Source organism: Enhydra lutris, unplaced genomic scaffold (genome assembly GCF_002288905.1).
Source record: "Enhydra lutris kenyoni isolate GAN:26980312 unplaced genomic scaffold, ASM228890v2 scaffoldscaffold3, whole genome shotgun sequence".
Lineage (NCBI taxonomy): Eukaryota > Metazoa > Chordata > Mammalia > Carnivora > Mustelidae > Enhydra > Enhydra lutris.
The window spans coordinates 41,705,595-41,728,030 of NW_019154087.1; the positions used below are offsets into that span (position 1 = coordinate 41,705,595).

Below are 22,436 nucleotides of genomic sequence, written 5' to 3' on the forward strand. Positions count from 1 at the left end.
AACCCCATCCCCAGCACGAGGCCTGCCACATAGGAGGTGCTCTGGGTATTTTAGTTAGAAGGTGCAGAGCTGCTGATGTGTACAGGGGAGAATGAACTACTGAATCTCACATCAACAGGATACGTGACACCAACACACCAAAGCTGAACTGCCTCAAGGGTTAGTTGCTCTTTTCAAGGTTTAAGGTAATAAGAGAACTAATATGGAAGTAGGAAAGACTATTTGCACATATGAATGCACAGTGAGTCACTATTACACAATTTTCCACTGTGGATTAATTTGCACTATTAGGCTGGCAGTTTACTGCAAATGGAAGGCTCAGTTTAGGAATTGCCATGAGTCAAGATAGTCCAACAACAATGAATTCACAGCCGCAGGTGACACCCAGGTTTTGGAAACTAGGCAGAAGATTTTGGTAACAGAAATCATTCCTCACTGATGCCATAAGAGGCCACAAGGAAATCAGAGACCACCAGGACTCAAAATCGGATTCATCTGGAGGGGTATGGCACGGGGCCACGTAAGGAGATAGAAGCAGCGACAAATTCAAGTTCATAGTAAGTTCTCCAGATGCCAGTCAGTTATTTGAATAAATTAAGATAACTGTACCATTTACATGCACACTTCAAACTAAGTGAAAAAAACAGAAAGCAATCATTTCTACTACTTTATAAGCAGAGTCTCATGTTCCCAGCGCGGTCTTCGGTTTCTGTTTCTGAAGACCCAACCCACCCTCATTGCTTCCCACCTGCTTGAGGCCCCTTGCCACGCGTAAGCTGCGCCAGGAAGGGCCTTGCTTCAGGGAATTTTCAGGCAGTCTAGTCCTAAAGCTTTAAATACCTATTATACGCAAACGTAGCCCAAACCTATCATTTCCAGTCTTAACATTTTTTTCTGAGCTGGTCTACAACTTGTCGCATCTACCTGGACAAATAATGACATATCAAACTTAATATCTGATCTACTCAGACCTCCTGGTTTTCCCTCCAGACTTGTTCCACTCAGGTCATGCCCACCTCAGCAGCAGTTACCATCCCAGCATCCAAATCTATCAAGTTAAACAATCCTTGATGTCTCACTTTTCCTCACCTCAGGCGCACTCCCATCTCCAGTCAACCAAAGCCCTACCAGGTCCCTGCCAAAAACATCTGGAATCTGCCTGGTCCACTCCTATTATCCTACTCCAAACTGTCATCATCTCTCAAGCCCTACCTGGTCTCCCTGCTTCCAGCCCTGTCCCTCAAGCCATTTTCTACCCAGAAGCCAGAATGATTTTTTTTCAGAAAAGGAAGATCCATCTCTGCCCCGCTCAAGACCTTCCAGCAGTCTCCATTCGTACTTAATAAGCCTAAGTAGAAAGATCACAGAACTGAGAGTCTGAGCTCCAGCTCTGCTACTAACTGTAAATCTTAGCCAAATTCTGCAACTTCCTCCTCCCAGGCCTTAGTTACAAAATGAAAGGGCTGTGTACATTTAGCTACAGAAGTCTAATATTCTAAACCCAGTACACAACTTAAAATGCCCATCTTGGCTTATTCCATTTCTGTGTCAATAAAACATCTATTTCATAAAGCTTGTAATCTAATCCCCCACTCCCCATCCTGGGGCCTATGCTCAGGAACACAACACAGACATGCCCCAGTTTTTCTCTCACTTTCATCTGATATCTTTGGGTGGAAAAGAGGGATGGGGCAACTGGGTGGCTCAGCTGGCTGAGCATCCAACTCCTTATCTCAGCTCAGGTCTTGATCTCCGGGTCATGAGTTCAAGCCTGTGCTGGGCTCCACGCAGGGCATGGAGCCTACTTTAAAAAAAAAAAAAAAGAGGGGTGCCTAGGTGGCTCACTCAAGTCAAGCATTTGCCTTTGACTCAGGTCATGATCTCAGAGTCCTGGGATCAAGCTGGGCTTCAGGCTCCCTGCTCAGTCGGAAGTCTTCTCCCTCTGTCCCTCTGCCTTCCCTACCATTGCTTGTTGGGTCTCAAATAAAATTAAAAGAGGGATAGAGAGGAATTTCACTCAGCCTTCAGCTTGGTTGGGCAGGTCCATCTGATGTGGCAACTCTACTGCTAGAAAGTGTCAGAGTCTCGGCTGTACCCCTCCGATGGGTCATTTCAAGCTGCTAGACATCTTCCAGATGACACAAAACTAAAACTGACACGCCCACAGAAACCAAGGGCAGATTTTTGTGAGCCAGGCCTCAATGTGGTCAGATTATTGACCTTTTGGGGCCCCTGCGTGGCTCAGTCAGTTAAGGATCTGCCTTCAGCTCAGGTCATGATCCCAGGGTCCTGGGACTAAGCCCCGCACTGGGCTCCCTGCTCAGCAGGGAGTATGCTTCTCCCTCCCGGTCTGCCTCCTACACCCCAACCATACTCTGTCTTTCTCACTCTCTTTCTCAAATAAAAGAATAAAACCTTCAACAACAACAACAAAAAGAATATTGACCTTTGGATCATTTTTGTCCTGTAGGATTCTAGGAAAGACTAAGTTTTAACTGTGAGAATGACTTATTCCAGAAAAGAGTATCATTTTTTAGGAGAACCAACTAAAATATACAAACCACGTTTGTTTCCCACAAAATGCAAGGGCAGTGTGGTGTAAGGAACTCACATGGACGTGGCTTGAGAATGAAGGAGAGCCAGGCAGTCAAGACGATTTTCCCAGTTTGGTTCATTTTTTAAAATACTGTTTCATGGAAGCCGTGGGGAAGGGGGTGGCAGCAAAGAAACAAACCGCAAAACCCTCAAACCCAGAAAGCCAGAAAAGAAAACCTCCTCCGACTTGCTTTAGGACAAATTAAGCAAATAAAGGAAAACCACTTAGCTATCCCCACGCCCCTTCTCTCAGGGCTACCAAGAGCCAACTTCCTCTATCCCCCATTCTCTAGCCTTCTTCCCCACCGTCACAGTCACACACAGCCCTAGATACTCCTAATATTCTGGTTGTATATCCAGAGTTTACTTGCTCGGGGGTGAACTCCCTGCGTTTTTGGAGCCCCATCTCTATGCCTTCTTTTGATTCATTAGAATATTAAAATTTGAGATCTTAATACCCCTGCTTCCTGGACTGACGCCCCCTCCACTCTGAGATCTTAGGTCTGAACTCCCCCTTCACACCGGCTGCGCGGGGCCCTCCATCTGCCCAGGGACTCCAAGGCAGTTGGTACTACAGCCGGTACTAGCATGAGAACCCTGAAGAGAAACTAGACAGAGCCATCATATTAAAATGAACGCTTGCTGCAAACACAGGCCAGACACAGAAAAGTTTACATCTACTCAAACTACTGCCAGCAGATGACCCTGTGCCAGGAAAACCCCATTCTCCAATTACCGAACCTGGGGAGGATCTTGCTCATTTCAAAGATCCACTCAGAAAATACTCACGGGCCATCTGGCATGGTCCTAGGTTTGAAATACACACTAAATCTGAGGAGCTTTGAGGCCTTAGAGAAATCTCAACTTGGCTTATCTGTCTTTCACCAAGGAAGGAAAAAGTTAACCAGGACTCTCCTCTGGAAGGTCTACTGGAAATCCGATTGGGTGACCACAGTAACCAGGTTCCCAGCTTTAAGGCTGCCATCTGAAACTTTTTCCAAGTACCAAGCAGTAGGACAGTCTGCACTCAGTCTGCCCTCTAATTGTTTCTGGTGTGGAGGCTGACCTACACACTACTAGACTGTCATCGCCCCTGTGGCAGGGACCAGTACTGGCTTGGCATTTCACCCCCCACTTAGACATATGGTCCAGCATTTGGTAAACAATGTAAACATTTGCTGATTTTTCTTAAATTTGCTTTAAAGCAATTTTTAGTTGCTTTTTTATTTTTTTTTAAAGAAAATACGTTTAAATTCACCTCTCATTGGTTTTTTAAACTGGGAAAAACAGAACATACCTTATTTGACAAACAAAGCAAAGAAATTCACACTAAGTTCGTCACTGAAAAAATTATAAAGCAGGCTGACTGGCCATTATGAGGGGGGGATATCTCACTTCATCCCACTCCACCCTAATTTGCTGCCTACCCCTCCACCCAGGACAGCACAAAACGTTTAACAAATATCTCATTACAGTGAATCTTCATGACTTGAGGTTAAATGTAGAGCTCTGCCAGCTTGATCACTTCCACCACTTGCTGTCCTCCCCCTTTCCCATTTTTCCCTCAGCCTCCACACAAGTCCCATTCTGAGGACATCCAGACTCACTCCAGCTCAACAGCTGACTGCGGACAGAGCATAACCTCTTCTAAACCAAAAGCTGACACCCCAGAGGAACAGATTTTCCTCCTTCAAGATAAGGGTTATCTTTCCTGGAGTCTGTTTGGTTTTTGTTTTTAAGCCTTAAGGAATTTTTACCTTCAAGCCCCAGGTAAGACTGCATTCTGGTTGCACACTGAAGCCTTTGAGCAATGGATATGCAAATTAGAAGGTTTATACAATAGCTGTGACTAAACCAAGGACAGTACCTTAACAGATAAGCTTTCAGACAAATTCACTTCAAACATTCCACTTTGCACTACTAATCTGAATTTTGGAGTAACTATTGCTAATTTAGAATTTCACTGATAAGATGTGGGCCCTGATTCTCTTCATTCAAATACAATGCAGCCATTTACCAAAGGAGCGGAGAAAGGAATTTTTTTGTTGTTGTTTAAAAAGATAAAAGTATTTTGGTCACTTGAAAAAAACATTGCTGAATAGCTTTCTATATAGTCTTTGTGACTCACTTCAAAGGAGACACCCCCAGTCTTCTTAGGTGGTAAATAAAAATACATTAGACAGAACTTTAGTTTCAGATTTTCCTGTAATTTACACGGAACACATCTTTAGAAATACTTTGCCTTCAACATTTTAATCTCTTATTTTTACTTTTTTATGGTTTGGATCTCAGAAAAATCAACTGGAGCTGAGGAAGTAACCCACATTGGGCTACCTGCTCAGCGGGAAGCCTGCTTCTCATCCCACTCCCCCTGCGCGTGTTCCCTCTCTCTGTCAAATAAATTAAAAAAAAAAAAAAAAAAAAAAAAAAAAAGTCAGTCAATGTTCCCCCAAACAAGTAAAGACAAAAACAAAAACAAAAACAAAAACCCATGACAGCTCAAAATCTTCCTGAAACTTTCTCATGATAAATACCATGACTTGGCTGTGGGCCATACAGATGTATACATTTTTCAAAACATAGCAAACTGTACTCTTAAATCTATACTTTACAGCATATAAATTATGGTTCAGTAAAAATACTGAAAAACAACAACAACAAAAAACCTTCCTGAAAATCACATTTCAGTATCTGTTAGCAGTAATTCCTTTCATACCTGAGTTCTCTGTGGGGCAACAAGATCCTAAAGCCAAAAAGGAATCTCACAACCCAAAAGCCATGGATACCCAGGTCCCCAGTTCTCCAGAAACTTCCATCTCGAATTTTCCTTCACACTGGAATTGCCCCAGATACAAAACTCCACTCACCTCAGCTGACTGAGACGGCATCTTCAGCTTGGTGAGCTTGGCTTTGGCAGGCACTTTTAAGTCTGTTTTTTCAAAGGTCTGTTGCCGGTAGTCTTCCGGCAGTGGTTTCAGTTCAGGAGACTCACTAGGAGCCTGATCTTGACCATCCATGGGCCGGACATAAGCCGTGGGCTTCTGCTGCATTGCAGCAGTTTTTGAGGGGAGGGAGGGTGGGGGGAAAGTCTGAGAAGGTGGCTGGGGAGGGGCCACGCCAAGGCTGGCAACTGCCACTAAACTGTCTTGAGGAGTCTCTTTATCGTGGGCTTTTACCACGAGGTCTTTGGGAGATTTGGCCGGGCAATAGCCTTTGCTGTTACTGTTACTGCTGTGAACCTTGCTGCTTCCTTGTGTCCTGGGAAGAGTTTGCTGGTTGGAATGTACAGGTGACAGTGGGGGAACTGGAGAAGGCAAGCAGAGTAAGGGAGCGAGCTCCCTCTCTGGAGCCAAGCCTGTCACCAGAGCACAGCGGTCTCCATCAGCTCTGCGCTCACCCTTTTTGTGATGACTGGAGCCGCAGCCCTCCTGACTGAGGCGATCTTGGGTCAGGTGCTGGCTGTCTGGTGGGCCACAGCTTTTGACATGAGGATTTGACATTGGTTCCATTCTTGGCTGTGCCATCTTTGGATTGTGGCTAATGTTACCAACAGGAAGTGGTCCAGAGGCAGGAGTGTTAACAGGCTGGTGGTGGGCACTAGTGTGGAAGGAGTGGGGTGGAATGCTGCTCCCCTTCTCAGGAAATAAAGGATATCTTGGCTTTCCCAACCTACTTTCAGAAGCATCCAAGTGATGAGGGTGGGACTTGGTACTAAGGAACTCCTTCACTTCTTCATAGTTTCCCAACATGTTCTGTATTCGACTGGATAGCTCATCACCTTTTTCTGTCTGGAAAAAGATAGCAGAGTTAGATTGGGGCGGGGGGCGGCAGAGGGCACTAAGGAAAATCAGCATTTAATAAATAATGTTACATAGTACCATTTAAAGGGAAAAAAAAAAACTTCAATTTAATGTGTAACCTAACATTTAACATGCAGTTTAAACTCGGTTCCCCTGTTGAGAAGTCTGTCCTGGACAAACATTACTAAAGACAGGAGACTAACATTACAAAAGAAGATCACAAACTCTAGCAATTTGAACAAGGTTCAGAGAATTTTCATAGTTTGTTTTAAAAGACAATCTAAGATAAGTTGTCTTATTTCCACATATATGGCCCTTGTTCAAACTCACCTTCATCACAGAGTTAAATATGGTGATAAATCAGGCTTTCTAGTATTCAATAAATAAATAAATACCTTATAGGGCTCTCCAAAAAGGGGGATCTTTTCAGGAAAGGCCTCTTTCTCTTGGTGAGCTTCCTGGTTGCGTCTTTCCTTCTCTCTAATTCGAAGCAGGTTTCTGTCTTCATTGTACAAGCTGTTTCAGATGCCACAAAAGAATAAAAATAATGAAATGTATCAGTGTCCAAGTTTTGCTATGCATATGTGCATGTATGAGGGAGACCAGGAGAAGTCAACAAGAAGTGATGACAAGGGTAAGGTTTTAAAGAAGGCCTAAGTCCCTCAACCAACTCCTGGATTAAAGGCTGTGACTCTCTGGCCTTGGTCCTGGCTCCAGAAACCTAAGCATTCACTCTGGAATACTGACTCAGGACTGACTCCAAACTGAACAGTCTTTTATAGGCAGTCGTGGAACAGAGACAAGATTAATGATATTTTTACTTTCAGCTTGCAAAATATGGGGTAGAGGTAGGAGCTTTTCATCTGACGGAGTCAGCAGGATGTGAACTTTAAGAAAGGCTGTTTTCCTGGATCAGTATTATACATTTTGGAAGATTAAAATCAAAAGGCTTATTTCATAATTAAAAGATTACCAAGCACCCAAAACAGCATTTACTTTATTCTCAGCCTATTCTACTGGGAGTGTCTTGGCATGTTAAACCCAAAAAGATAATTTTTATTTCTCATTTCAAATATCAGGGATGGGAAAATCCAATTTTAGATGTCAGCTTTACCTACCAAGATGTCTGATAATCTGATTGCCCTACTTAAACCACATAAAAATACATCCTAAATCATCAGCCCTGGCACCAAAAGGGGTTAAAAATGCATTCACTGACAAAAGGCAGAGAAGGAAACCAACCAGAGTGCAGTTTTAGCCAGTAGGTAAACCAAAGTGGGCCTGCCTCAGGTGGGGAACACAGGCCACACCCTCTTGACCCCCCACATGGGATATATAATAATGAAAACAGGAACTATAAACTGAATTTTTGCCCTCATACACTTGCTTCCAGGGCAGCTACTGAATCTTTGCCCCCAACATTATGTGAATAAATAAGAAGGAAAACATTAGACTGTCCTGCTAAAACCGTATGTACCTTTAGAAACTCTGGTCCTGATCTCAGACACCCCTTTTTCCTGACCTCTCTGTTCTCATGACTTCTCTTATTCCCTCTTACTGCTCTCCCTGCCTCCCCAACATCTTGTCCCTCTAAACTAGCTTTTTCATGGACATAAACACAATCTAAGCTATGGTTCTCATGCCACTGTCCACATTTTAAAATACCAGGCATTTGGTGGCTCTTTGTTGATGCAGAATAAACTAAATCCTTGCTTTGGCGCTAAAATCCCCCCAAGAATCTGGAACAGATCTACTCTAGATATTACCCCCCACTGTTTCCCTGCAGGCCTGCCCCATGCATTCTAACCAGCCAGCCATGTCCATTCCCCAAACATACCCTGTTAAAAGCAGTCTTTTGCATTCTACTCCCCACCCCAGAACTCTGAACGATAACCAATTCTTCCAAGACCAGCTTACCCATGAAATAGGATTCTCCTGCAAACCATCTCTGTATTCCAAGCATTCCAGACTATTCCTTACTCCTCCTTGGTATCCGGACTTTGATGCTTTCATTCTAATCACACACATTTCCTCTGCTTCTCTCTCAACCTCACATCCCCATCCCCAATTTTCAGCTACCAGCACATCTCCTGAGTGGTTCCGATGATACCCACTCTAAAGGCTTCCTCAAATCCACCAAGCCTGTGCTGATGGAAGATACTGATTGCTTCTCTCTCCTCCTCACCTTTCCCCCAGAATGTGAACTCCATCAAAACAGAACCTCTCATTTATTTCTCTCCTGATGCTAATGCATGGTACTTTACACAGAAACTAATCATTAAATATTTTCAAATTAAAAAACAGCCACTATGCTTACAGTGTATTTTTTAAAACATACTTGTAATTAAAAATAAACTCTGGAAGACATATGCAAAAACAATTTTTTTAAAAAACAGCCATTTAAAAAAGTGATTTTTCTCTATCTCCATAGCCTTAAGGTGGTAGGGAGTCTAAGCTACTTGGCTATATTCACCTAGATGTGGAAAAGAATTCCCTGCTTAGACCACCACAACAAAAACTTTTCCTAAACGATGGATATCTCGATAGCCTACTTTATAGGAGAACTACAAGGGAACAATTTATGTTGAAGTCAACATACTGAAAAGAGGAGAAAAAAACTAAATCAGAAACTGGCTTTGGAGTCTTCTTTAACAGAGTTTGAATCTCACATGTTTTGGACAGTCAGATTCATCTCTGGTTGAAAGAAGCATGGTGGACTTGACCACTCAGGAATTCCTTTCAGTTATTTTAGAATTTTGGTAATTCCTCAATGGCTTTTAAAAATTTAAAAAAAAAAAAAAAAAAAAAAGGAGGGTTGATCAGGAAGTGACTTTTTTCCTTCAAACTTGCTCTTCCCGCCACTTTGTTTGCAGAGGGGGTGGGGAATGCAACTGTCCTGTGAGCAACCTGAAGGACGAGCGTCCCTTTTTCCAAAGCTCCGTGGTATGAGGACCCCGCATGGGGTGCACACAGCAGCAGCTTCCTCAGAGCATCTGCTTTACCATTCTCTCCCTTCCTGATTCTGCAGGTTCCAACACTCGAGTCCCCGCCCACTTCTGAATTGCTACCTTTGTCTCCAAAAAGGTAACCCCAAATGGCAAAATTCTCAGCTCCAGATTGAAAACTGGGGGTGTGAACAAGTAGTGCCTCAACCATCAGGCTGCCTGGGGTCCTCACGTAATTTTCCTATCAATGTCACACATACCTGTAAGAAAAGCTACTCTGGCTAAAAAGTACTGAAGTGTTTCTAAATTGATCAGCACCGCCTTATCTTGATATCAGTTCGGTAAGTTTTCCCACACACTTCTAGGTTTTAGTTCTTAAATAATAAAAATTGCTATGGAAATAATAAGAACCCAATTTTACAACATTCCGAACACTGGCTTATTGCTATGTGATTCAAAAATCAAGGTACCTCCCACAGGGAAGAAATCCCATTAAATTAGGGACTCTGTTTAATTAAAGGTTTTACTTCATTAGATTAAAAAAGTTAAAACCCACATCAAGATTTTTATTGGCAGACATATGGAATACTATACCAATTTTGAAACAAGCTTTGATTTTTTTTTTTTTTAAAGATTAACCACTACCCTTCTTCAATTGAAAAACCCAAAAAATAGTGAGATGAGAAAAGACCTCACAAGTGGCCATGGTAGGTAGGATGAGTTTTAGGAGGTCTAGACTTTGTGAAAGAAACACACTCTCCCCGCTCACCCTCCCCTGGGTCTCACTCCCCAAGGCTCCTCCCCAAGGGCAGGGCAGAAGAAGGCAGAAGAAACAGGAAGTGATGAGTCCACAATTCCCAGGACTACACTGGATCGGCTGTGGGCTCTCACTCTTCTGGACTGTCTACCTTCTCCTTGCCATTGACCAGGTTTTACCAGTTGTACTGGGGAGAGCTTTCTGGTTTATTTGGGTTTTACTTCCTGTAAGTTTTCAACGGTTTAAAGAATGGTTTCTTAAGGTTCATAAGCAATTTTTTTCACGAATATCTTCTTTTTCTTGGTTCCATTTTGGTATCAGGGGAAACACAAATTTTAGAAGTATCAACATAATAAGTAGCATAAGTAAGTAAATCACTGTTCAGCCTTACACATCATTTTTAATCCAAGCTACAAGAAAAGAGCGGGTGGATGGAAAATTTTCAATGAGGGGATTTTAGGTAGCAGTACATGTTCTACATGATTCACAGACTGTTAATTACCTTTGAATAATTACAAGTTGGCTATCACTTCATTTAATTAAAGGTGGCGTTTCTCCTCTGGTGTAGAGGAGAAAACATTCTCCCTCTCAGGATAACCTCATCCCAACATCAGCCTTCATCAACCTTTCAGGGTCAGACTTCCTCATTGTTCCACACAGAACAGAGTGAGGCACAAGTGCTCCTTCCCTGCTCCCCACAGAGCATTTTGTATGAGATGAGGAGTTCCCAAACCAGTGAGCACTAGAATCACCTGGAGGACCTGCTGGAACGTGGAGCGCAAAGACTTACCCCCCACCCCGAGTTTCTGAGTCAGCAGATCCCATGCAGGGCAACTTTCTGGGTGGTTCTGAGGAGTACAAGAGAGCATATTCTTCTTGGGCTCTGTGGATCACTTTAATAAAGCTTACCAAAAACAGGAGCAACGATGACAGCTACAACAAGGCTGCCAAGGACTGCCACCACTCAATGTCTGCTATTCAGTCAACACAGATGTAGGCACATCACACCTGTCCCCTATTTAATTTTCACAACACCTCCATCAGAGGGAGAGTATGACCCCCATTTTCTGGGTGGGGGAGAAAAAAAAGATAAAGCTCAGAGATTAATCTGCGGTAAATGATAGACCTTAAAATTCGAATGCAGGTCTGCTTGGCAAAAGCGCATGTATTCTTAATCACAGCTCTGCCAGCAAGGTCTGCACAGCAAGGCTGTGGTAAGTAGGGCAACAACAAAGGCAGTGTGCTGTACGTGTGCTCACTCACAATCACTCCTAATTCCTTGTTCTCAAAGATAAGCGAGGTTTTATCCCTGCCAGCAGAGCAATCTCAGAACCACGAAATATGTTTGGTTAAATGTATCCACACGGGTCTGTCTTTGCCGACCGACCTGACACAGAGCCCTTGGAGAGAGGACCGGGCAGCAGCATGAAGTTACTCCTCCAGTTTAAAAACTGCATTACAATTCTTATTTTAGAGGCCTTTTTTTTTTTTTTTTCCCTTTTTGGACCCCTTTTTAATTTACACATTTGAGGTCCCTAGCTCCATGATAACCTCTGGATTCACAAGTCATCTCCAATGCGCTAAGGGGCTCTTCACATTCATTTCTTTCAAGGACGGGCTGTAAATAAACTTGCACCAAACCTGCCATTCTACGCCCGACATCAGGCCCCCCTCCCAGGAACTTCTGGCCACTGACCTAGGCCATGTTGCTTGGGCCACGATGCCTGTTGTCTGGTCAGCCCAGAAGTCCCCACCTAGGGAGAAAAAGGCCACCAAGTCAGAAGAGGCTCTGAAGCACTGACAGCACTCATAAACAAGGCCCCAGGGGTAGGGGATGTGTGTGCAAAGTCTGACCCCCAGAGCAGATAGCCAGGAGTTCCACCACAAAACCACCTAAGTAAAATAGGGACTTATTGTCAGTCGCCACACGCCTGCTTTTGAGACATATACTACTGTCCACCAGCTGTGGAGGTGCAGTGCTAATACATCAAAAAGATCCCTGCAAAATGCAACAAACTACCTGCCTCCACTTTTATTATTTTCTTTTAAAGATTTTTTATTTATTTATTTGACAGACAGAGATCACAAGTAGACAGAAAGCCAGGCAGAGAGAGAGGAGGAAGCAGGCTCCCTGCTGAGCAGAGTCCTGGGATCATGACCTGGGCCAAAGGCAGAGGCCTTAACCCACTGAACCACCCAGGCGCCCCCCCCTTTTTTTTTGTTAAGCGAACCAGGAACCAAAGGGGAAGCCCTAGGCTTGAGTTTCCACAGCCTGGTGTGCCCGGCAGAACACAAGTGCACAAGCCATGGCGAAGGGGGGCTGTGCCACAGATGCCTGCTGCGACCAAATTCTGCCGCTCTCATCCACACAGGAGCCTGAGCGACGCTGGGAAATGGAAAATCTGCCAGGATGCTCTCACTCTCTGAGAGGTGGTGAAACTCCTAAGGAATTCAGAGCTGCCCGTTCAGCCGAACGCAGTCATTTAGTCAAGCCCATGCTGGGGCCTGTTGGGGCCCATTGACTCTGACTTTTCAAATGTTCCTCCTTGGAGTTGTGGGTGGGTGTGGTAAACCACTCTGATAGAAGGACGAAATCACAGCTCCCTAGGGACTAATGAGGGCGATCCTCTTTCTCACCCTGCCTTGCACTGAAAAAGGAAAGGAACAGACGTGGAAGGAGGAACAGACGGTACCAGGAAGGCCCATGTTGAGGGTGAGCTGAGGGGCAGCATGCGGCTAGGCCATCGTCTGGCTGGGAGCATCTTCTTCCAGGCTGGAGCCCACGGGCCCTGCTGCTAATCTAGGTTAGTCATGCAGGATCGCTGGATGCCAGTGGGCGCTTCCATGGCAACACTGGCCCACGGGGCAGGCTGTGCACAGCTGACTATGCATTTATCACCCTTGACTGGCCACTTCACACAGACCTGCCCCTGATAGATGTGACCAACTCTCTAGAACTCACGTTTAAAAGTTTAATTCTCCCTTGGGGGACAGAGTGTAATTTCTCCAGTGTAGTCATCTCCTGAGGCATGGAAGAGACATTTGGCCGGAAGGGAAAGAAAAATCCTCAAATCAACAACGTACATTCATTTTGGAAAAGAAGGAGCCTTTTTACTGCTTTAGAAGCAGCACTACACCACTCTGATTTGAATATACAAAAGATCAAACAAAACGAAAAACTCTCAAATCTGTTTCCAAAAGTTGGGCAAGCCTGGTTTAGAGACAGTGACAGAACATGTCACAAACCAAGAGGCAGAAGGATGGCAGGTTTGGGATCTTACTCTTGTGCAAGCGACCTTTCTATTTCATTTTGAAAACCACCCCTGTTGACTTTTACAGTCTATCTTCTGGCCCTTTTTTCCCAGGTTTCTCTAGCCGGACAATCTAACATCCAGGAAACATTTTTCACACACTACAGAAAAAAGTCAATATACTTCAAAGCACAAAGTTTGCTTTGTCATTAAAACTGTATCAGTCATCAATACAAGTTAAACATGAGAAATCAACACGGCTCCATGTTAGAATGAAGAAGTGTTGCTTCAAAGAATGGAAAATCTTTTCCTTCGCTTTGTGCATATGAAAGAATTTTCAACAAGCTTTCTTGTAATAAAAATCACGAGGCTTAATCTTTCAAAGATTTCACCTTTATTACTTCCCCCATCACCTAACACACATGACACAAAGAAAAAACAATCAAAGACTTAATCCTTAATTTCAAAAACCAAATCTGATTTAATATAAAAGATAAGTATCAGCCAAGGGAAATGACAAAACAGCATTATGTCACCGTTGTTTTCCTGGAGGAGCTCCCAGGGGATCTTCTCAAAGTAACAGCTCTCTGCTACTCACTTCTGCTTGCCACAGAAGACTCAGCCTCATTAGAATACTGCAAGAGATGTACAGAACTCCCATTTTGCAAAATTAAATCAACCTTTAAGTTTTTTTATGTAATTTAAAGGCATACTATAAGTTTTAAACTAAGTGAGAGAGCCTCTACCCAGGCAAACTTGAGTCAAAGTCAGTCACTTCCATCCTAATGAGAGTCATGTTAATTTACCTTTCAAAATCAATCTGCCACTTACTTTGCTGCATGCATGTTAATATGTAGCAAAGGTCTGAAAGGATTCACTTATAAGAATCTATCAAGAAGGAGCACCAGGTTAGGGTGGAGGAGGTAAGTGGTAGTGTGGTGGTTTAAGGAATATTTTAACTTTTTTTTCCCCCACAAGAGAGTATCCATTTACTATTTGTGTAGTTAAAATTTTTGATTAAAAACAAAAGAAAATGCCTCGTACAACATCAAGATCAGGACTAAAGAAATACAAAGGTGTTGAACATTTCGTCAGTAATCCTCACTGGAACCTATGAACACAGTTTTGGATGCTGGACTCAGTCTTCTTCTTTTTTTTTTTTATATCTTTTTTACTTATTTGACAGAGAGAGAGGGAGACAGCGAGAGAGGGAACGCAAGCAGAGTGAGTGAGAGGGAGAAAAGCAGACTCACCACTAAACAGGGAGCCCAACTCGGGGGCTTGATCCCAGGACTCTGAGATCATGACCTGAGCCAAAGGCAGCCGCTTAACAACTGAGCCACCCAAGCGCCCCTAAATATGTCTTTTACCTTTTTTTTTTTTTTTTTAATATTTTAGTTATTTGAGAGAGCGTGCGCACAAGCAGGGGGATCAGCAGAGGGAGGAGGAGAAGCAGGCTCTCCTGGGCCGAAGGCAGACGTTTAACAACTAAGCCACCCAGGCATCCCTGGACTCAGCCGTCGATCATTACTAATAATTACAGGCCATCTGCACAAGGCAGTGCATTAGAGACTATGTTCCAAAGTCCAAACACAAGCGGCTGTTATTTAGAAAAGTATCTTATCTTAACAGATCATAAATATATTCAAGAGGCATATTTACCCTATAGATGGAAAAGCACAAGAATCTGTCTTCTCCAATGGTCTTAAAAGGCCAGTGAGGAAAGCTGTGTGGATGGGGATACACAGCTCTAACAAGAGGAGGATGAGGGGAAGAGAGACAGATGAGCAACTGCATTTCTGTGTAGGACATAGTCCCTTATCTTCTAAACATGTTTGTTTTTTTTTTTTTTTTAATGCATTTTAACATTTAAAAAAAAGAAGAAGAATTAGTACTGACTGAGGAAGGTCATCATGCAAATGGCACAATTACACAAACCCCAAGAGTAAGAAGAAATCACTCCTCACCTTGAAGATTTGACAATCTATATGCTAGGGGTTAGTAAATAGACCATTTGAAATGTGAAGACATTAATGTTACTGAGAAATTCCAGAAAACGGCAGTCTCTCGGAGGGATCCCTAAAATGCTGACAGTTTTTACTTCCAGTTCACTGAAAGCAGATACAGAAATCACCCTCCCTTCCCACAGTGGCAAAAGGCTCACTAGAGATAAATCTGCCACCTGACTATTTCTGTCCCCCCATTTAATTAGAAAGGTCCCCGGTGTTCCGAGCTCCCTCAGTCTGCCTGCTTTACTGGCAACTGCACATTTGGCACCAATGAGAAACATGGGTAGCAGCTGTTGGCTCTTCCCCTACAGGTCTCATTTGTACTAGGATCAACCAGAGCACTGGCCTCATTACCATGCCGTTCTTCTTACACACTCAACTGACCATGAAGGACCACATCACATACCTATAAAATAATGAGGCTGGCGAAAGTCTGCTCATTACAGCCACAAAATAAAAGAATGCAGTGGTCACAAACGAAGAATGTAGACTAGCAAGCTCAAAGTTCTGGGCTTTTCTTTAAATGCTTGTCTCATTTATTTACACTCAACAACAACAACAACAAATGTTTGGGGTATTAAACCTATTAAGCATCCAAAATTCAAATGAAGCGTTGTGTGGACTTCTTACTTCCGACTCGGAGTACAGCCCCAACAGGCTCCTTGCCTGGGCAACTCTGCTCCACACAGGTACCTCATCGAATTTTCTAAAAATCATGAATCTGATCTTATTATTCACCTATTTATAACTTTTTCCGAGCCAAATGCTGCCTACAGGATTAAAGATGATTGGTGGTTAAGCCAAGCACACCCTTCATGGTTGGGCTTCAATGAGAAGCCTCTAACTTTTAGGGGGTAAGACCTCTTTCTGCTTATTTCTCACCCCAAAGTAGATTAAGACCCATTTCTGCCCCTCTCTTCTAGACACTACAAAAACAAGAAATTGGGAGGCATGGGGCGGGGGCCACAGTCCTTGCCTCTGCCAGTTCTCTCATGAACTCCTCCCTTGACTTTCAAAACCTTCTGAAATATCCCTGCCCCTCCGTCACAGTCCCCAGCCCCAACCTCCACTCTCACCTCCCATCCCTGCTGTGAATGATTCCTTTCTCCGCCATACATCTGTTTTTGCAAATCTGTCCATGTTTACATTTACAAAAACCAGATAGAGTGCACACGTGCCTACAGATTTTATTAGAATGAGCTCCTTAAAGGCAAGGACTACTCCTGAGAGTACAATGCTCAGTAAAAAGTGATGCTTATTACACACATTTGACTTGATTATATTCAAACATTACTCAATTTCAAACAATCCAGAATTCTACTCAAGTCTGCCAGTCTTATTCATTATCTGATGACAAAATATGATTCACTGTCTGATACCTAAAACTGACTTTAGCAGATTGTTGTACCCATCAAATAACTCAAGTTTGGAAGGAGGCTGACAGCTCTCTTTCCTAGGTCAGCCATGAAAGCTGCCTCAGAAAACACCGTATATTTATCAGTTAATATTACAGGCTTTCATTTTTCAGTTTGCTATATTACTAATCATGAAAGTCCAAGTATACTACACACACACACAAAAAAGTGTGAGTTATATTTATAGCAAACACACATTTAATTTTAAATCAAATCAAGTAAGATTCAGAATGATATTAATAAGCTGCCTCTAGGACTAAAACTTCAACAACAAAAATCCCACAATGAAAAATCTCTCCATGCTGTTAAAAATGCATAGTGGGGAAAACAAAACAAAAAATACAGGATCTAAGGAGTTTTAAAACACAAATGAGGGGCACCTGGGTGGCTCAGTGGGTTAAGCCTCTGCCTTCCGCTCAGGTCATGATCTCAGGGTCCTGGGATCCAGCCCCGCAGAGCCTGCTTCCCTTCCTCTCTCTGCCTGCCTCTCTATTTGTGATCTCTTTCTGTCAAATAAATAAATAAAATCTTAAAAAAAAAAAAAAAAACCACACACACACAAATGAGATTATGTGGCTCCTCCTACTGCTGAAAGATCACCACAGGCTTCCCTTAGCGTTCAAGATTAAAACCCAGAAGGCTCACCTAGAAGGCTCCATCCCAGCACACCTCCTTTTTTTTTTTAATTAACATATATTATTTGCCCCGGGGGTACAGGTCTGTGAATTGTCAGGTTTACACATTTCACAGCACTCAGCATAGCACATACCCTCCCCAATGTCCATTACCCAGTCACTCTATCCATCTCCCCCACCCCCTAGCAGCCCTCAGTTTGTTTTGTGAGATTAAGAGTCTCTTATGGTTTGTCTCCCTCCTGATCCCATCTTGTTTCATTTTTTTCCCTCCCTACCCACCACGACCCCGCCCACCTCTCAACTTCCTCATATCAGGGAGATCATATGATAATTGTCTTTCTCTGATTGACTTATTACACTCAGCATAATACCCTCTAGTTCCATCCACATTGTTGCAAATGGCAAGATTTCATTTCTTTTGAAGGCTGCACAGTATTCCATTGTATATCTATACCACATCTTCTTTATCCATTCATCTGTTGATGGACATCTAGATTCTTTCCATAGTTTGGCTATTGTGGACATTGCTGCTATAAACATTCAGGTGCATGTGCCCCTTTGGATCACTTTGTTTGTATCTTTAGGGTAAATACCCAGTAGTGCAATTCCTGGATCATAGGGTAGCTCTATTTTCAACTTTTTGAGGAACCTCCATGCTGTTTTCCACAGTGGCTGAACCAGGTTGCATTCCCACCAACAGTGTAGGAGGGTTCCCCTTCTTTTTCCGCATCCTGTCCAACATCTGTCATTCCCTGACTTGTTAATTTTAGCCATTCTGACTGGTGTAAGGTGGTATCTCATTGAGCACACCTCCTCTTAAATGCTACCTCCAGATATATTCCCCTCCCTTGCCCTTCTCAAATACTAGCCACAACGGCCTTTTCATGCCTGGAATGAGTGGAGCAGTGCATTGCTGATCCCCACCTGGATGCTCTATCCAGAGAGCTGAGGGCCTTGTCACCAACACCTCAGGTTAAGCGCACTCTTCCACAGGTCCCAGATCCAAATGGGCACTTGGCCCCACCAGCAGGAGTTCTGCAGCACTCCTCCCTGCTTCATCTCTTTATCACTATCTAAACCTATCTTGTCTATCCATTTATCTGTTTAAATTATGTCTGGCTCTCCACCCTCACCTCCTCCAAGAATGTAAGTTTCAGAAGGTCAGATACCATTTCTCTCTCCCAGCACACTGTGTACCCAACACTAACCCATTAGGCTAAACGAGTATTGGCTGAATGGATGGAAATCGGCATACAGATGCAGAACCTCAAGTAGTGGTTTCTTTTAAAAACAAAACTATGATAACAACAAAAAAACCATATAATCTGAAGCTAACAGAAGCATTTTCAAGAGACAGTACAAAAGACAGTATTTTTTTAAACCAGGCAGATATGGACAGCATCCTACAAATAACAGATTCATAGATCAAATTGTCAAGTACCACACAGAAAGCAAGAGAAAGACAAATCATTCCTAAACTCATCTTGTATCTCACGAGACTGCTGAAATGCCTCTAAGGGGATTAAAAAAAAAAAAAAAGCAACTCTTCTCTCAAGTAATTATTCAGGAGCAAGTTTATTTTTTGTTTGTTGAGAAGAGTCTTGAGAGATCAAACATACTAAGTGGTTATTTTTTGTCACTTCACATCCTGAGCACCCGCTAATTCCCAACATACATCCAACTGAATGAATTACATTCTACAGAACAGCTTAAAAACTATACAGATTTACCATTCGGAGGAAAAGTCCCTCCCAATGACTGAACGCACACACATTCCAGAGAACCAATTGCACCGCATATGATAAGAAGAACTGTTTGAAACCGGGCCAATGTACCAAGTACTGCTTCAGCCAGAATAAATGCTCAGCATTTAGACTTGCTAACCAACAGCAAAAAGCAACAGGAAAAGGCTTACATTTGGAAAATGAAAGGAAAAACAATGTCTATGTATTGATAAGAACAGTGAAGAACAATGGGATAATAAGGAAACTGGCAAGAGGTGATTTATTTTTCTAAAGAAGAAAATATTAAGAAACATTTATTCCTTACATGAGTACAGAGAGACCCATCAGCACATTTCAGTTACTGAATAAACAAACAAAAAATGGTACGGCTCCTCCTCTATTCAGCTAATGAAACTCACTCCGTTACGGGAGCCTAGCAAGGACTAAACCCAAGGATGGATCTTCCATTCTCTGGTCAACTCACAACCTCCAGTAGAAGCTGCTGCCAACTACATGTTAAACAGGGGAAAGAAGCCGCTGTGGACATGTATATACGATATGATCAACCTTCTACCACAGAAAAAAATTCTTTTTCAGGCTCCAACATAAAAACACAAAGATATCCAAACCTACTTGCATATCACACAAAACAGATGACAACAATGTAAGAAACGAGTGTTGGTGTGTTTTTACAGAATCGTCAAGCTTTTTCTTTACCTCCCTACTTACAGTCATCTTCTTTTGGTTAATTGCACATGTCACATTTGTTTTCACAGAAAGAAAGCTTAATGTCACAAAAACTAGAGGCAGCCTCATTATTCTATTCCATTTCATCCCACAGACATTTCAAGAAGGAAGAACAGGGAGATTATTATAGGAGAAGAAAGCTGGAAACATGTATTGGTATTTTATATGGCAACAAGCAACAATTACATGTTTCTAAATATTCTCATTTTCATCATAACCCCAGCTCACCTCCTACCACTGGCTATAATTGGCATCTCCTTAAAGCTAAACAGTAAGTCATTGTTTTTCTGGAGAAGTCTCCCTTCATTTTGACCTCTGCTAAGCAGTGTTATGAGCCTTACAAAGCTTGTCAGGATTCTTTGGCCTGGATTTTGGCCCAGCCACAGACATTTATATGCAGAATATATCATCTTTTCCCCATCACTGCCAACAAGCAGTTCACTTGCTTAAAACAAAGGGTATTTATCAAACTTAATACACAACCCTCTACCTTCTTCAACACAAGTAAACTAGAATCTGAGAATTCACTCAATTTTTTTTTTAAGTACATTTCAGGAGCTTCAAAGATTGTGTCTTTTATAATGCTATAAAATTTCCATTTTTAACTCTCTGAGAAGCAGAAGCAAATATATCCATTGTAAGGAAACAATAAGCAAACATTTAAAGTTACCAAATGCACTGATGATTTATATTAAAAACCTCCAATTGTAAAACAGTTTCTTCCAACAGAATTGCATTTAAATATTATGCCACTTAAAGTTATTTAAGAGTACGAAGGCACTTCTATGGTTTTCCAGAGTCCAACTAAGATCTTAAGCCTCATAGAATAAAAAACAGAAAATCTACTTGTTTCCAGTCAATACTGACTCCCCGTCTATATTCTAGACCTAAGGACAAAAGAAGTAAGGGTTCTACAATCTAGGGGGAGAAATACAAAAGGGGGGTAGGGGCAGACTGCTAAGAGTGATTGCAGAGGTTGGTTCCAAGTGCTAAAGAATCAGGGGAGAAAAACACCAACTCTCAAGGAAGGGGGCTGGGATGATTTAATTAAGAGCAGTGACATCTGAGCTTGAAGAATAGACAGGAGTTTGGAAGAGGGGAGGAAGGTCCCCACGCCCCTTCTGAGAAAGCATGTAAGTTGTGGAGGGGTGATCAGTCACCATGGGGTGTTTGCACCATCTTACTTCATTCCCCAACTCCAGCTCCAAATTTCTCCTCAAAGGGGTCCAAAGAACCACTGACAATTCATGGGGATGACAGCCTTTTGCAGCTATCCGCTCCACTTGGCTGGCCTAGAGCCTCCGTGATATTTTAGGGCGGCAATCCCCCGAGAATTGCCTGTGGACTTTCCTCAGCCTGGAACAATGACCTCAAATTACTTTGCACATAAAAAACCCGTCAATTTTAGGAAAAGAACTGAGTGGGGATGTCACAGTTTAGAACGCAAATGGACTTAACTGGCCTCAGATGATGGCAAAAACAAAACTGACCACTCCTCCCACCCCTCCATTCTCCTCATAGCCCCAAAGAATACAGTCCGGGTGCCCACTTGCTCTGTAAAGTCTGGCCTGACTTCCTAATTCAAATGATTTTACACTATTTTCAAGACCTCTTCCTGTTCTTGTGTTTGTTGAGCCAGCAGTCATAATTCCGTATTTTAAAAGTTCAGTAATAAATTCAAAAGGAGGGGCACCTGAGTGGCTCAGTGTGTTAAAGCCTCTGCCTTCGGCTCAGGTCATGATCCCAGGGTTCTGGGATCGAGCCCTGCATCGGGCTATCTGCTCAGCAGGGAGCCTGCTTCCTCCTCTCTCTGCCTGCCTCTCTGCCTACTTGTGATCTCTGTCTTTCAAACAAATAAAGAAAATCTTTAAAAAAAAAAAAAAAAGAATAAGGCTACCAGTGGCAAAGAGGGGGGAAAAAAAAACTCCAATTTGAATGAACATTGATCAATGCTTGAATTTCAACCTAAAAATGTACAGTAACCAAAGTTTGCAGAAACAAAAAGATGAACTAGACCAGAAGTTAGCAAACTGGCTCGTGAGGTGAATCTGGCCTAGCTATCTATTTTTATAAATAAAGATTTATTGCAACACAGCCCTACCCACTTATTTCCACACTGTGTATGGTCACTTTGGTCCTGGAACAGCAGAGGTGACTTGTTACAACAAAGACTGCATGGACAGCAAAGCCTGAGATACTTACCATCTGGTCCTTTACAGAAAAAGTTTGTCAGCCCTTGGACTAGACCCTAAATTATCAAGAAACATAAAGGTGAATTTTTTAAAGTTATTTTGAAGTGTTTCATTTTAAAGGAGTACAAGACTATTTCAGAAATAGTTCCTTCTGAAACATGTAAGGCTTTCAGTAACAACCAAATTTCTCTCTTATCAGCTTTCCTGACCTGAGGGGGAAAGATGAGAAATCTCCACCCTTGTCTCTATCTAGTTTTAATAAGCCTTACTCTTTTATTCCAAAATATTAGCATAATGTAGTATGTGGTAAAAAGTGTGCCAAGCTGGCAACCTCCAGGGTCTGGCACCACCTGCTGTATGATCTTA

At 42.7% G+C, this 22,436-nt stretch overlaps 1 protein-coding gene across 3 annotated transcripts in view; it reads right to left on the minus strand.

Annotated features, from left to right (window-relative positions):
* Window positions 1-22,436, minus strand: part of LOC111153808 (AF4/FMR2 family member 1) — a 125,677-nt gene that overhangs the window by 83,240 nt on the left and 20,001 nt on the right. For all 3 annotated transcript variants that reach the window (XM_022513065.1, XM_022513056.1, XM_022513073.1), the window contains exons 2-3: window positions 6,791-6,911; window positions 5,463-6,383 (exon numbers count right to left, since the gene is read on the minus strand). In XM_022513065.1, coding sequence (XP_022368773.1) covers window positions 5,463-6,383; window positions 6,791-6,911 — 1,042 coding nt within the window. The remainder of the gene's footprint in view (window positions 1-5,462; window positions 6,384-6,790; window positions 6,912-22,436) is intronic.